Source organism: Poecilia formosa, unplaced genomic scaffold, assembly GCF_000485575.1.
Source record: "Poecilia formosa unplaced genomic scaffold, Poecilia_formosa-5.1.2 Scaffold7, whole genome shotgun sequence".
In the NCBI taxonomy this organism is placed as follows: Eukaryota; Metazoa; Chordata; class Actinopteri; order Cyprinodontiformes; family Poeciliidae; genus Poecilia; species Poecilia formosa.
The window spans coordinates 1,515,615-1,525,879 of NW_006799946.1; the positions used below are offsets into that span (position 1 = coordinate 1,515,615).

The 10,265-nt window shown below is 38.7% G+C and overlaps 2 protein-coding genes across 4 annotated transcripts; one reads left to right on the forward strand and one right to left on the reverse strand.

The window, feature by feature from the left end:
* Window positions 1-710: 710 nt before the first annotated feature.
* Window positions 711-7,760, forward strand: lrrc59 (leucine rich repeat containing 59). 2 transcript variants are annotated; one of them, XM_007570941.2, is made up of 8 exons: window positions 711-928; window positions 1,044-1,150; window positions 4,381-4,440; window positions 5,021-5,179; window positions 5,301-5,405; window positions 5,811-5,883; window positions 6,226-6,417; window positions 6,515-7,760. In XM_007570941.2, the coding sequence occupies exons 1-8, from the start codon at window positions 760-762 to the stop codon at window positions 6,793-6,795; spliced, it is 1,146 nt and encodes a 381-aa protein (XP_007571003.1). In that variant the 5' UTR covers window positions 711-759; the 3' UTR covers window positions 6,796-7,760. The 2 variants fall into 2 exon arrangements, with proteins under 2 accessions (XP_007571003.1, XP_007571011.1); XM_007570949.2 differs by having other exon boundaries at window positions 712-916.
* On the reverse strand, window positions 6,925-9,778 carry nat9 (N-acetyltransferase 9). 2 transcript variants are annotated; one of them, XM_016681252.1, is made up of 7 exons: window positions 9,584-9,778; window positions 9,064-9,173; window positions 8,829-8,969; window positions 8,680-8,739; window positions 8,240-8,334; window positions 8,024-8,174; window positions 6,925-7,211 (listed from the first exon to the last, which is right to left on the reverse strand). In XM_016681252.1, exons 1-6 carry the CDS (start codon window positions 9,658-9,660, stop codon window positions 8,025-8,027), a joined length of 633 nt encoding a protein of 210 aa, XP_016536738.1. In that variant the 5' UTR covers window positions 9,661-9,778; the 3' UTR covers window positions 6,925-7,211; window position 8,024. The 2 variants fall into 2 exon arrangements, with proteins under 2 accessions (XP_016536738.1, XP_007570990.1); XM_007570928.2 differs by having other exon boundaries at window positions 7,876-8,174; window positions 9,584-9,776.
* Between the last annotated feature and the right edge of the window lie 487 nt (window positions 9,779-10,265).

A 10,265-nucleotide genomic window follows, 5' to 3' on the forward strand; every position in this document is an offset into this window, starting at 1 on the left:
CCAAAAACTTCTATTGTTTATCATCCATGACTGGATGCCATGATTTTCTGGATATTCACTAAAAGAGACAACCCTAAAGCAAGAAACGCTCATGGGAGGATTAGATTAATCATTTTCTGGTTTAATTTGCAGCTTCTTCCATTATTGTGATAGTTAAAGATATGTACAAATATCTTGACGAAGAGGATGAAATTATTACAAGTATAGCTGCAATTTTCCATGTTGTTGTGACGGTGTAGCACTTGGTTGACTAAAAAAAAATCATAGATAGGAAAATATTATTCAATCCCTTTTAAATACATCAAAAAATACATTTGTTTGATACATTTTGTGTTAAAAGTTATTTTACAAAAAATAATTGTGTAATCGTTTTCTACAAAAGGCAGCCATACTTTTGTTTTTATATGGAAAATAAATATATATGGAAATTATTAGATACTGTAAATGGTCAGGTAAGCAACCAGCCTACTTCAACGTTAAAATTATCATTCATTTAGGTGCATGACATGCTTTAAAGACTAAGTCTTTCTGTGCCAGTGAAGTCTCTCTTTAAATTATGCAGACATTCTTATTGGTGCTTATTTTTAAATGCATGCGCTTGTTGTACATTACTTATGATTTTATTTTTATAAAAAGAAAAATATATATTTAAAATATATATATATAAAGCTTTGAGGAAAAACTAAAGAAAAGCCGCTGCTGTGTCCTCCGCCACGATAGAGGGCGCTGTCTCGTTAGCGTTGCCACGTTGCTCAACCAATGACGTGGATTTTCATTGAGAGGCAGTCAGAGCTCCAAATATACAACTCTAACAGAGATTATTCTTCGATTGGCTTATATTTACACCCCGAAACGCTCGATTTCTGTCTCCTTTTTGTCATTATTGGACTTAGTTCTTCTCCGGCTGTTGTACCAGGTGAGCAGTCAGGTAAAGCGTTAAGATTTACTGTGTTTCCTGTTGTCTGCTTGTCAGGAGTGTGTGCAGTAAAACAGTTTGACTCGGTTCTGAATCTGGTGAACTCTGTTGCCGTGTTCCCTTCAAGACTGCAGGATGAGTAAACCCAAAGTATTAAACCTGAAGGATAAAATCAGCGGGAATGAGGCGGACCTGAGCCTGTGCAACCTGAGTGAAGTGCCAGTCAGAGAGCTCGTAAGTCACCCAGCAGCTTTTATTTAATCGTTTATCTGCGAATAAAACCTCAATTTATGGATTTACAGACTTAAATCCAGTACTCTCTTCCTGTGTTTTCCGATTATCTTATTATTTTGTGCATTCTTTGTAACCAAATCATCCATCAGTGCAACACACATCCACCAACAGTCATAACATTATAACCATCTTCCTAATATGTCAATTGATTCTATTTTTGTTTGTATAGCCTTAGCCGTATGGAGTAATTGCTGAAACTGCAGATTTTTCTATTGGATTTAAGGGGTGCACTAATATTAGCCTTTTCTCTAAAATAATAATTTTAGCTATTTCCTTCTAGCTAACTAACCTGCCTCCCAGGTTAATGCATTTTTTTATTGATTAACAATGATTAGTATACTGAATGGAGCAAGTCAAAGTAAGAGAACATGCTAGTGATACCCCACATGCCACTAATGTTAGCTTATACACTAATTTTAGCATATTGAATAGAATAAGTCCATGTTAGTCCACATGGTTGTAATTCTCCACAGGTACAGGTTAGCAAAGCTTAGCATTGTTGCTAAGTTTTAGCATCAGAACACCTGATTTGGGTCCAAATGACAGGCACACTTTGACAGGCCCCATTTAAATTTCTTCAGAAATTTTTTAGTATTACTTGTTATTAATTTAGTGTTGAGGGTTTTTCTGGTAATGAACTGCCACGAAGCATAAATCAGATTTTTTATAATATATTTACCACCAATAACAAAAAAAAACAAAAAAACTTTTTCACTTTTCTGCAAAATTCACCATCTGAACAATTCTTGTTAAGTAGTGTAAGATAAGTAGTATTTTAAAAGAGCAGAAGAAATCTTATGTTTTTTTAACAATAACAGTATTTGTTGTTAATTTCTTTTCTAAGGAGATAAGGTAAGATAAGGTAATTTTATTTATATAGCACATTTTCAGCAACAAGGCAATTCAAAGGAGGCAGGTCTTTACTCGGAGCATGGTCCTAACTCGGAGGCAGGTCCTAACTCGGAGAAAGGGCCTCACTCGGAGGCAGGTCCTCCAGTTCAAGCAAATTCAAAAAGACCAAATCTTGGTATTTTTGTCATGCTTTCAGCACTAAGGTTTGTCTGCATTGGGAATATTTTTGTGTTCCCACATATGGTGCGTTGTGCATCCTCTCTGCTGGAGAGCGTCCCTTCAACACGACACATCCTGTTTCTGTTGACATCAGGTTTTATCTCAACAGCAGGCTTCACCTCAATAGCAGGCTTTATCTCAGGCTCTTCATTCTTGTTTAGGTCTTCGAAGTCTATTGATTCGATGTCTTCCAAAACTAGATCACCTTCGTTCATATATGGATAGTATTTGTTTATGTCCTGGTCGTCAAAGACTACTGCGTCTTGGCTTTCAATGTTTTTTAGTCCATACTCAGAGGCCGTTCGCGACTCAGAGGCTGGTCCCGACTCAGAAGTCGGTCCGGACTCAAGTCGGTTAGTTTGGTTGAAAAACTGTGCCAAGTTCTTTGTGTTGTGTTTGGTTTGCTGCCATAATTCTAATATCATTACATTTTATTTTCAGTCCCTTAATTCTATTTATATCTTACATTGCTGACAGCCTATCTCATAATCTAAAAAGCTTAAAGACATATTAGAAAAACAAATAACAGTGAAACTTACAAATGTTCAGAAAGAGAAATAGTAAACACTCCATGAAAGACATAAACAGGCTGCAGACAATCAATTACATTAAGTAGTAAGTAGTAGTAATATTTCAAAAGAGAAGAAATCTTATGTGTTTTGAACAATAACAATATTAGTTGTTAATCTGTTGCTAAGNAAGGTTTGTCTGCATTGGGAATATTTTTGTGTTCCCACATATGGTGCGTTGTGCATCCTCTCTGCTGGAGAGCGTCCCTTCAACACGACACATCCTGTTTCTGTTGACATCAGGCTTTATCTCAACAGCAGGCTTCACCTCAATAGCAGGTTTTATCTCAGGCTCTTCATTCTTGTCTAGGTCTTCGAAGTCTATTGATTCGATGTCTTCCAAAACTAGATCACCTTTATTCACATATGGATAGTATTTGTTTATGTCCTGGTCGTCAAAGACTACTGCGTCTTGGCTTTCAATGTTTTTTAGTCCATACTCAGAGGCCGTTCGCGACTCAGAGGCCGTTCGTGACTCAGAGGCCGTTCCATACTCAGAGGCCGGTCCCGACTCAGAGGCCGTTCCATACTCGGAGGCCGTTCGCGACTCAGAAGCCGGTCCCGACTCAGAAGTCGGTCCGGACTCAAGTCGGTTAGTTTGGTTGAAAAACTGTGCCAAGTTCTTTGTGTTGTGTTTGGTTTGCTGCCATAATTCTAATATCATTACATTTTATTTTCAGCCCCTTAATTCTATTTATACCTTACATTGCTGACAGCCTATCTCATAATCTAAAAAGCTTGAAGACGTATCATTAGAAAAACAAATAACAGTGAAACTTACAAATGTTCAGAAAGAGAAATAGTAAACACTCCATGAAAGACGTAAACAGGCTGCAGACAATCAATTACATTAAGTAGTAAGTAGTAGTAATATTTCAAAAGAGAAGAAATCTTATGTGTTTTGAACAATAACAATATTAGTTGTTAATCTGTTGCTAAGAGATGAGCGCGTTTTCTGGTAACGAACTCCCACGAAGTATAAATCAGATTTTTACTTTTATAATATACTTGCCACCAATAAGAAAAAAAAAAAGACTTTTCTTCCAAATTCACCAACTGCACAATTCTTGTTAATCTAGTAAGTACTATAAAATAAGTAGTATTTTAAAAGAGCAGAAGAAATCTTATGTCTTTTGAACAATAACAATATTTGTTGTTAGTCTGTTGCTAAGAGATGAGTGCGTTTTCTGGTAACGAAGTGCCACAAAGTAAACATCTGACTTTTACAAAAGTAAAAATCAGAAGGCAGTGCATTAACATTAGCAGTGCACTGTCCCCCACTATTAGCATTAGCCTTTTCCCTAAATAAGCTTTTTAGCATTTTTCTTTTTATTATTAGCCATGTTTAGCACACTGAATGGAGGAAGTCAATGTAAGACAACATGCTAGTCATCTTGTGAAATAATAAACTGAAAAAGTAACACTGTTAAATCCTTTGGAATTAAGATATTTAAGCAGTTTAATAAGTTACCATGATTAGGAATATAATTGTTTGTATTCATCTAAATCTTACTTTGTTTTCTCCTACAGTCTTTATTTCCTAAAGCCACAGTCGTGGACCTTTCTTGTAACAACATCATCTCCCTTCCTGTAAGTATCAAACACACACATTGCTAAATTTTTGACCTGAATGACTTTAATCGCTAGAAAGGGCAGACAGATCTTTGCATAGGTGCCTGCTCCTCTAGATAGCACCACTAAGAATAAAACCATTGTTGAAAGAAATCCATAGGCGCTCTGAAGAAGATGCTTTGGTCAGATGAGACATAAACTGATCTTTAAATCCTCCATGAAAAACACTGTGCATGGAGGAAACCTTATGCTACAGCCTGACCAAACCATCTTCATGGTGAATGTGGTGGTGACTTACACATTAATAACACTGAATATTTTTCTGGTCAGTGCTGATGGGAAGATGTGTGTATGTTCACCTTCTAGCAGCAGGAGAAAGACCCTAAATACACATCAAGAGCCACAGTTAAATTATTGGTTTAAATTCAGTCATATTAAGATATTAGAATTGTCTAGTCAAATCCTTGACTTAAGCTCAGTTGTAGCGGAACTTGAAAATGTATACTTGCAGCTGCTCGCCATCCAATATAGTTTTTCTTCTGCTTACACAGTTCAGATACGTGATTGTTGTCTGTTTTACCCCATTTCTCTTACGCAGCCAGAGTTTTGCAGCCTCATCCATTTAGTGAAGCTTGACCTGAGTAAAAACCAGCTTACCTGTTTGCCAGATGACCTGGGGAACCTGGTGAACCTACAACACCTGGACCTTTACAACAACAAGCTGATGGTCCTGCCTGTCAGCTTCTCTCAGCTCAGGGTGGGTAGGATCATATTTTATATGTACAGTTGTGCCAAAAAGCCTGAAATACAGCTAATATGTGTCATATTAGCAGTATTGTTGACTTATTTTATTTATTTATTTTTTTCCTTTTGTTTAGAGTCTGAAGTGGCTCGATCTGAAGGATAATCCTCTGGAGCCTGGTTTGGCCAAAGCGGCAGGAGACTGTCTGGATGAGAAGCAGTGCAAACAGTGTGCCTCTAAGGTGGCTGCAACACATTCAGCTGCTTTACACACAAGAACTAAAAGATTTCTTCTTTTCCCCATTTTTTTTAAAATATCATCAGAAAACGTTAATAGATCAAGATTTAATTTCACTACAATTCAGGGTTCCAATCAATTAGAGCAAATCGCCCAGGTAGTGAGGAAACAAAGCAGCCACAAACCATTACACTACTACCTCCATGTTTGAATGCTGACATAATGATACACGCCTTTTATGCAATTAGACCTTTCTCTCATCGGCCCTTTGATAATATTTTCCCTGACGTCTTGGGAATCTTTAAGATGTGTCTTTTGGAAAATATGATACCAGTCTTTGTGGAACCAGTTTCTCTGACCTTAACTGAGGCTAGCTCAAAAATAAAAACTCAATGTCGGTGTGTTTCAGGTCCTACAGCACATGAGAGCCATACAGGAAGACTATGATCGTGCACGAGAGAAACGCCTGTTGAAAGAAAAAGGTAGATAATTGAATGTTTGTTTGTTTCCCCCGCCCCCAAAGAGGAAAGATTTTATTATTGGAGATATTTTGAAATCCATAAAGCTACATATGACCGCCACTGTTCTTGAGTCAAGAAAAATGGCTTTAATCACAATTTTTTCCGATGATTAGTTTGTCCATCCCTCTCTATTTTCTTTGAACTCTGTGGTTTGTCATATTTAAAGCCTGAAACCATAAAACAGACAAACTCACTCTATTTGCATTGTCTAAATGGATCGAAATGTCTCGGAGCCCCGTTTATCTGCACAGTGACGATGAATCGGGAACAGGGAGATGACCTTATGTCGTTTTTGCACTTAAGAGCTGGAGAGGAAGAAGGAAGCGAAGCAGAAAGAGCGGGAGGCCAGAGAAAGGGAAGCTCGCAAACGGGAGAAAGCAGAGGAAAAGGAGAGGAGAAGGAAGGAGTACAACGCTCAGGTGGCGGCTCAGGCTGTGCAGGAGCAGCAGAAGAAGAAGAGCGAGGAGAAGAAGAAAAAGAATGGGCAAGCAAAAAGTGGGGGCTAAAATTTGTTTTATTCTGATTGTTGCATCTTTCCAAAAACAAAGCTGAGGCTTCAGAAGCTTCAACATCACTTTTCATGTCTTCACAGATAAAAAGGTCGACGTGAAACCAGCAGCTAAATCACAGCGTTCTCTCGTTGGCTGGATTTTTAAGCTCCTCCTCCTGCTGACGCTGGGAATAGCCGGAGTTGCTGCCGCATGTCGGCTGACCGACCTGAGGAGGGAAGAGGTCTGCGTGCCGATCAACGCGGCCGTGGACGACTGTTTATCCTGGGCCAAAGTGCAGGAGGGCGTGGTCAGACAGCTGCTACGCAATCTGTCATCTGCTGCTAAGGACCTCCTGGAGTCCACACAAACATCGAAGAACTAAACGCTGCCATCAGAGACGAGAGCTGCAGGCTTTTCCTGGTGTCTCTGGGATGTTTTTTTAACATGTGGAAATTGTCGTTTGCGATGCCGGGATGTGGAAGTTCCTGCACAGAGGCTTATTCCTATGGAATTACTGTCAAAATCTTTATATGGCCTGTTTTCTTTACATCAGCTAAATATCTCCCTGTGGACGGCGTTTTGCACTTTACATTAATCGAAGCGGAGGCTGCCCTTGAGGTGTTCAGCTAAATGTGAAGCGGACACGTCTGTGCTGCTCTGGAGTGTCGTCAGACGTGTGTGCGCGTGCCAAAGCTTGTCGGAGCATGTGCAGTGCCTTCTCCATCTAGGCCGCTGTTCCTGTCGAATCTCGCAGGTGAACGCTGTAAATGCTTGCAGCTGGTAATTGAGTCATTTTTGCTACATGACAAATAAAAAAACAGGCACATTTTTGCCAAAGATGCAAGAAAGTGAGTTTTCATGTCATTTCTGAGGAGCAAACTATTGTTTTCACTAGAGCTTAAAGGTTACCTGCCCTAATTTAACATGGATTCATATTAAAAATTGAATGGTTAAAACATTTCAGACGGATTAAAAAAGCTGAAGATTTTTATTATTTTTTTAAAGATGTTTCTGCAGCCAGTACATTTGTCTGTGTGAAAATATGTTTTTACATTAAAATTTCGGAACTGAATGAGAGAACCAGTGTATATAAAGGTAAAATAAAAATGTAAATTTTTATTAATTTGGGAGGGACAATGCACAGTAACAATTCTACAAATGCCACAATTAGCGAAAAATCTATTATTCTGTCATCCCTGGACAATGAGTAATTTATATTGCTAAAAATAAAATAAAAACTTTAATATTTACATTATGCCGGCCTCTGAACACGTTCAATAAATTTTTCCAAATCTTTCTATGTTCTTGGGAATTTGCATCAGGAAACAATCAAATGGCAGTAAAAAAGGATCCAATGTGTCCAAACTTTCTTTTCATAAACATCTGAAGAGTGTGGCGTGTTCCTACACTCAGCCTCTTCAACTCTAATAGAATACAGCAAACGATGACCTTCAAAAGCCACCTGTTTAGTACATGGAGGCATTTTGTTGAGGTTGCCGGGGAGCAATCGGGACCAAAACGAGAGCTCTCTTCCTCAAGGGAAGGAGGTAAAGCCTCTGTGTTTCTGTTTCACAAATAATGGTTGGACGATGGAGCTCACGGTAGATCACCTCACTGCTGAACCAGCTCATGTCTGCTGCTGCATGTTTGCTTGTAGTCCCTTTCCTTCATGTAAGCCACGTCTTCCTGCAGCTTGGTCCGAACGGAGTCGTCCACCATCAGCTCGAGGGTCGCCTCTTTGAAGACGCTGCACACAGACGCCTGCAGAGATGGCGATTACCGTCTGATCTTCCTGCGCAGTGACCTAAAGTCTCCCTCCTCCTTACCTCCTGAAACTGCAGCTTCTTGAACATGGAGATGCTGACTTGGTTGTCCAGACCAATTTTTGCTTGAAACTTTTTGACTCCGAGTTTGGTGATTCCTGATGAAGAACACACAATTCCCAAATCAATGCAAATGTATTTATTTGAACGGGATAACGTGAAATTTCTGAGCCATTTTGTTTTGATCGCATTTTTTTAAATTTTGAAAAGCAGGACATATTTCATTTAACTGTTGATGCTAATACAAATCGATAAACATTTTCCTCTCTGTTCTCTTTCTTGGCTATGATTAATGTCCTTAATATGACACCTGGAATGTTATATCCAACCAAATACTGCTGCATTCATAGCAGTCATTTGCCTTTTGATACACTAAAAATTTGTTTTAAAAAAATACATGGAAGGTTTAGGTTTTAATGTGACAAACAGCAACAGCTTCTCACCGTAGCTCATCATCATGCGAGTCACCTCCTTCCCGATGCCTCTTCCTCTGTAACTGGGCTCTAATCAGGGAGGGAGGAACAAAATCATTCAAAATGTTTAAAACTATTTTTGGAATAAGGCTCTGAACAAAAAACAGAATGCGCATCACCTGCTATCATGACCTCCAGCTCCGCCAAGAATGGATCTGAGGGGTCGGTCAGGAAGATGTTGACATCTCCCACCATGCACTGCTCCTCGTCGACACCTGGGTCCACCCAGCGCTGCTTGTCCAAGATAATAAATGTGCATTCTGGAAAGTTGCAGCTTGAAAATTAAAACAAATGTGAAACATTTGTTAAACGTTGACTGGTTCATAGTTATTGTTTGCGTTTGTGGCACCGTACTGTCATTGTCTTCCCTCCAGCTCTTCTGCATGTCGTACTCCTGCTGCAGGCTCAGCGGCTCTGAGGCAGTCAGCTGCTGCAGCTCAGGAGATTTCATCCACTCATGATATCTGTGGAAAGCAAGAGGACGTACCGGTGTTGATTTGAACTATTTATGATTAATAACAATAATCTTTAAAAATAAATATTTGTTTCATTTATTGCAGTTAAAATAAGTCATTTATGAAAAAACTAATAGTAGTAGTCGGTTTGTAAAACAAGTAGGTTACTGTTAAAACTTATTTAAAATGAGTAGTTTGATTTATTTTTAATTTAAGTTGAAGTGCATTTTAAACACACTTTGATTTGTGCAAGTGGTTCCGTTTCATTTTGAGTTCATCTTTGTCTCAAAAATCACGAATATTGGAACCAAATTAAATATGTTTAGCTAAAAAATTAGTTAAACGTATCGTTTCTACGGGGTAACCAAAGCAGTCCTGCACGGAGCAAAAGAACCCGAACCATAACAGCTGGTACTGACCTGGGGACATGCTCTTCATTATATGGAACCAGTAGCACTCTGTGTCCCTCCAGTAATGTGTTTTCATTTATTTTCATGATGAATCGACAGCTACAAACAAAATCATAGCAACTGAGGATGGCTTCCTTATTCTCTCGCAACGGTTCCTACTGCGACTGCGCACAGTGGACCAAGTTAGCCAGGCGCCGCCTGCTGGACAGCAGGAGTACTTTCACGTCTGAGTGCTCCTTTTATGTCTCCTTTTATGTCTCGCCTTTTATTAGACAGCCAAACGTCAAGAAGAAGCATAAATCTATTGACATGTCAACAACAGTTTAAGTTTAAACTTTAATTGTAGTTCATTTCACTTTATTTATTTAGTGTCAAATCAAAACAAAAGGCTTATTGTGCTCAGTTAAAATCCATTTAGTGGCAAGGATTAGTGTACAAGATTATTCTGTGCTTTACAGAAAAATGAAGAATGAGAGTTTACAAACAGAAGCATAAATTGTACAAGATAAAACAAATGAAATACAAATAGCGGGAGTCACATTTAAAAAATACTTTATTTCCAAACGGAAACTAAATACATAAACGCAAGAAGTATAAATGCAAAGGCCTCCAGACAATCAATTAAGGTCTTTCTTTTCACCTCCAACTCTAATTAATGTCAACTTTTGATGATATTATTGGTGTGGTTGGG